A 3,760-nucleotide genomic window follows, 5' to 3' on the forward strand; every position below is an offset into this window, starting at 1 on the left:
GGATTATCTCTGAAACAGTATGGAGCTCAAAGGCTTTCTCTCTTGCCGGTTATACCACAAGGTGAGTTCCTTTTTACTTCCTGCTTCTTCACACACATGCTCTCCAGTACAGGTTAGCTCTGAGTGTTAGCGATGCTAATGTAAACACCGACCATATTACGTCCAAAACAGTCGGGCATTGTTTCTGATAGCAACGTTTCTGATAGGGCCGTGGGTCCACATTTCAGATATTACGTCATATCGGACGCAAATCTGGATCAGCTCCGTTGTTGCCCCGTTTTTAGAGATTTGGGTACGGAGGAAAAGAGAGAGGGTTTTATTTTCTGACGCTGCATGAGTTCCCTAACACACCGGGGAAACATCTTTACGTATAAAATATATCAAAAAGTGCATTTTGCATGATAGGTCCCCTTTAAGTAAATGATGGGGTCCTGGTAAAGATAAAAAACCTCTGAAATGTCTTATCAAATGTTTTTTTGGATAGTATGCCATATATTCTGCCAAAGCATCCCTGTAAGCCACAGTGAACCTTTCACCTGGTTATACATGGCTGTGGAATAATGCTTTAAACACAATACAGACGATTCAGGGTTCCCAAGATCAGGCTGAACCGCTACAAGCACTCATTCCTGCCTCTGTCCATTAAGCTTCTTAACATTCACATGTCATGTAATATACTTTTTAAATGTTGGCCATGATATGAGGGTTGTGCAATGGGTCGCCATTGTCAGTAGGTGTGTCTGTGTATTGTGTTTGTTCAAACGGTGTATGACTGATGATATGTGTATGTATTTGAATGTTTATTATGTTTGTATATGTACATGTATGCGGAACTGCAGGGCGGAGTCCAGAACACATTTCCTTACCGGCACAATAAAGCATAACATATCGTAATACGAGTGTGCTGTTGTGCAACCGTTGCCGTACCTGGGGAAACCTTGTTGATGGGCACTAATGCTCCGTAGAGCGGAGAGGGAATGTTGCAGAGCTTCTCTCCTTTATAAAGACCGTCGAACTGTCCCACAGGAGCGTCCTGTAACACGGAGACAACCACAACATACTCAGTTATAGATAATATGGGGCTCTAATAAGGAATCAGATAATAAGGGTTCATTAGCAAGTATACATATAGTATTTACATAGTAGCTGCAGCATCAGAGAAAAAAGTTTAATGTAATTATATCAAAAAGAAAATTAAGAAAATGTTTACCCTTAAGGTTTTCTTTTAGTTTGAAAGTCAAGTTTTTTAGTTTACTGCTTCGTTTTTAATCCTGGATTTTTTAATAATAATTATTTTGAGAATCTTTTCCTTTTATTGGAGTCGTCAGAAGGAAAAGATGGCATTCAATTCGGGAGATGAAATGTAAACTTCAGCTGTTTTGTTTTGTTTTTTGTGTGTTTTTAAAAGTAGCTGCCAATAAGCAAGAATACAACTAAAGATAACTCAAATCATACATTTAAAAAACACATGTTGTATCTCCTGTGTCGTACTGACCAGCAGAATTCCCACGTACATCCCTGAGGAGGAGCGACCGGGCAGCAGACCACAGAAGCGAACCTCCCCCCCGTAGACGTTGTCCTCTATGGGGAACAGCACCCTCTGGCCCACATGGAGCGGAGGAGGGGATGCAGGGGCTCGGACCTGCACCAGTAAGATAGATAGATGGATGGATGGATGGATGGATGGATGGATGGATGGATGGATGGATAGGTAGGTAGATAGATTTTTTGCGTTGCAGCAGCATAAAAAACACAAGGCAATGTACATAAGAGAAATTAAGACACAGAAATAAACAGTCCAATATATTTCGGAAATATAAAATAGCATTAAAAAGTTAAAAAGTTGTAATAATAACCTGGTTCTGGTTCTGAGCCGTGATTGGTGCTGACTCTGCTGTCCGAGGGATGAAACCCACGGGGGGGCTGCTGGGGCGAGGGTGATGGAAACTGATGTGACGACCTTGATGCTGAGGATGCTGCCGCTCGTTGCCGTGTTGCCCGTTGCCGTGTTGCCCGTTGCCGTGGCTGCTGCGGTGGCGGTCTCGCTCCTTGGCTCGCTCCTGAGCGTCCTGCACGTTGTTGCGGGTCCAGGTTCGGACGTGCACGTGGCTGACGGGCAGGAAGAGGGCGCAGGCTTCAGGGCAGCTGAAGAGACGCTGGCTCTTGAAGCAGCCGTTGCCCGACCCTTTACCGGCGGCTGAGCCCTGCAGAAGAGACGCGCATTTAAGAAAGAGGAATAGTTTCGGCGAAAACTAAAAAGGTACCATGGGGTCAGATTTGAATTTTCCAAAGGGGGGTTCGTTTAGCATGAAACACTTGAAATAACTAAAGGAGACAAACAGGGGAGAGGCTGAAGGAGCTGCTGACAGGTGAACTGACCAATCACAGGCTCTCACCAACATTTAAATAGACTGCATGTTCTATGTAGAGGCAATTGTTTTTATTTGATTGGTATTAAATCCAGTGTTGATATATTAGTTATCATATTATGTCTTATTAATAATGTTGTACAATGTGTAAATTCTTACTCTAACTTCTTATGTTTATGTAAATATTTGTATTTAATTGGTTATTTTTATTGCAACTTCTAAAAAATGTCATAAATAGAAAGGTTTTTTATAGTGTTCTTGTGTTATTATTTGATAAAAAGCCCAAATTGGTACAAGGGATTCACATAAATGAGCCATGCATGTTATCAAGGTTACAATTTTTTTAGTTAAATTGATTTCACTGATCTCACTCTCCACCTAACGTCGTATCAGAGCCGTATTGCCAAATCCCCACGGACTGAAATCTTAGGGATTAAAACGTTGATATCAATAGCGGTGTCAAATTCATATCCACGATTCAAGTTTACCTTCAGCTGTACCCCAAAATACACAGCGCTGCTCCCTCTTGAGCGCGGCCCGATGTATTTAAGGTCTGCCTCTGCCAGCTCATCCTGTTGGCCGATCTGGACCCAGAGCGGAGAATCAACGGGCAGAGACGCACAAGTCTGCAGCTTCCCAGGATCTCCTAGAAATTACAAATAAAAGGACAACCTTATTACAGATGGAGGAAATAACTGACATGCTAAATATAACATTACAAAGCTAATTGTTTAACATCATATACATCCAGTGGCTATCCTAGAGTTTATGTACATATTCCCTATCATGTTATTGTCATGTTGTTGCGCGTTGGCACTAGGGATGCCAGAAACTGACCATGATCGAATTCGAAAATCGGACAGCCCTGGCGAATATTAATCGATTATTCGCCCCCCCCCCAACCGCGGGAGAGAACTTTTTTTTTTTAACTTAATTTTCACTTGTCAGTTCGAAGTACTCTCGAAGTACTCTCTTCTTTGAACCTACCGCTTTGTTCATCTTTAGTTGTGTTGTTCTCACTGTTCTGTATATCGCCAATAAATCAATCGCACGTGTGACGGGGGGGGGATTCTGGCTTCCTCTAAGTTTACAGTAAAACAAACTGGTGGTGTGACCAATGGCCATTTACAATTATTAATACTATTGCTATTATTAGCATTAGTCTATATTTTGGTTGAAACCAAGCCAGGAAAAATAAATAAAAACATTTTAAAAAATAATTTTCGATTATGGAGACTGTAACGAATATTCGAAAAATCGAATAATCGCTGCCATCCCTAGTTCGCACCTTGAGTTCATATTGTAATTTTGTTGTACTTGTACAATGACAAATTAAATATCTTATCTTCTTAACATCATATACATCCAGGTGGCGATCCCAGAGTCCGGTG

At 41.5% G+C, this 3,760-nt stretch overlaps 1 protein-coding gene across 1 annotated transcript in view; it reads right to left on the reverse strand.

Annotated features, from left to right (window-relative positions):
- Window positions 1-897: 897 nt before the first annotated feature.
- The window catches only part of LOC104963065 (ubiquitin carboxyl-terminal hydrolase CYLD-like), a gene marked incomplete at its 3' end in the record, with an annotated part of 3,998 nt that continues 1,135 nt past the window's right edge, over window positions 898-3,760 (reverse strand). The window contains exons 2-5 of the mRNA XM_010791615.1: window positions 2,858-3,015; window positions 1,857-2,204; window positions 1,496-1,642; window positions 898-1,033 (exon numbers count right to left, since the gene is read on the reverse strand). Of these exons, the coding sequence (XP_010789917.1) occupies window positions 898-1,033; window positions 1,496-1,642; window positions 1,857-2,204; window positions 2,858-3,015 (789 nt within the window). The remainder of the gene's footprint in view (window positions 1,034-1,495; window positions 1,643-1,856; window positions 2,205-2,857; window positions 3,016-3,760) is intronic.

This window comes from Notothenia coriiceps, unplaced genomic scaffold (genome assembly GCF_000735185.1).
Source record: "Notothenia coriiceps isolate Sejong01 unplaced genomic scaffold, NC01 NC01_scaffold00035579, whole genome shotgun sequence".
NCBI lineage: Eukaryota > Metazoa > Chordata > Actinopteri > Perciformes > Nototheniidae > Notothenia > Notothenia coriiceps.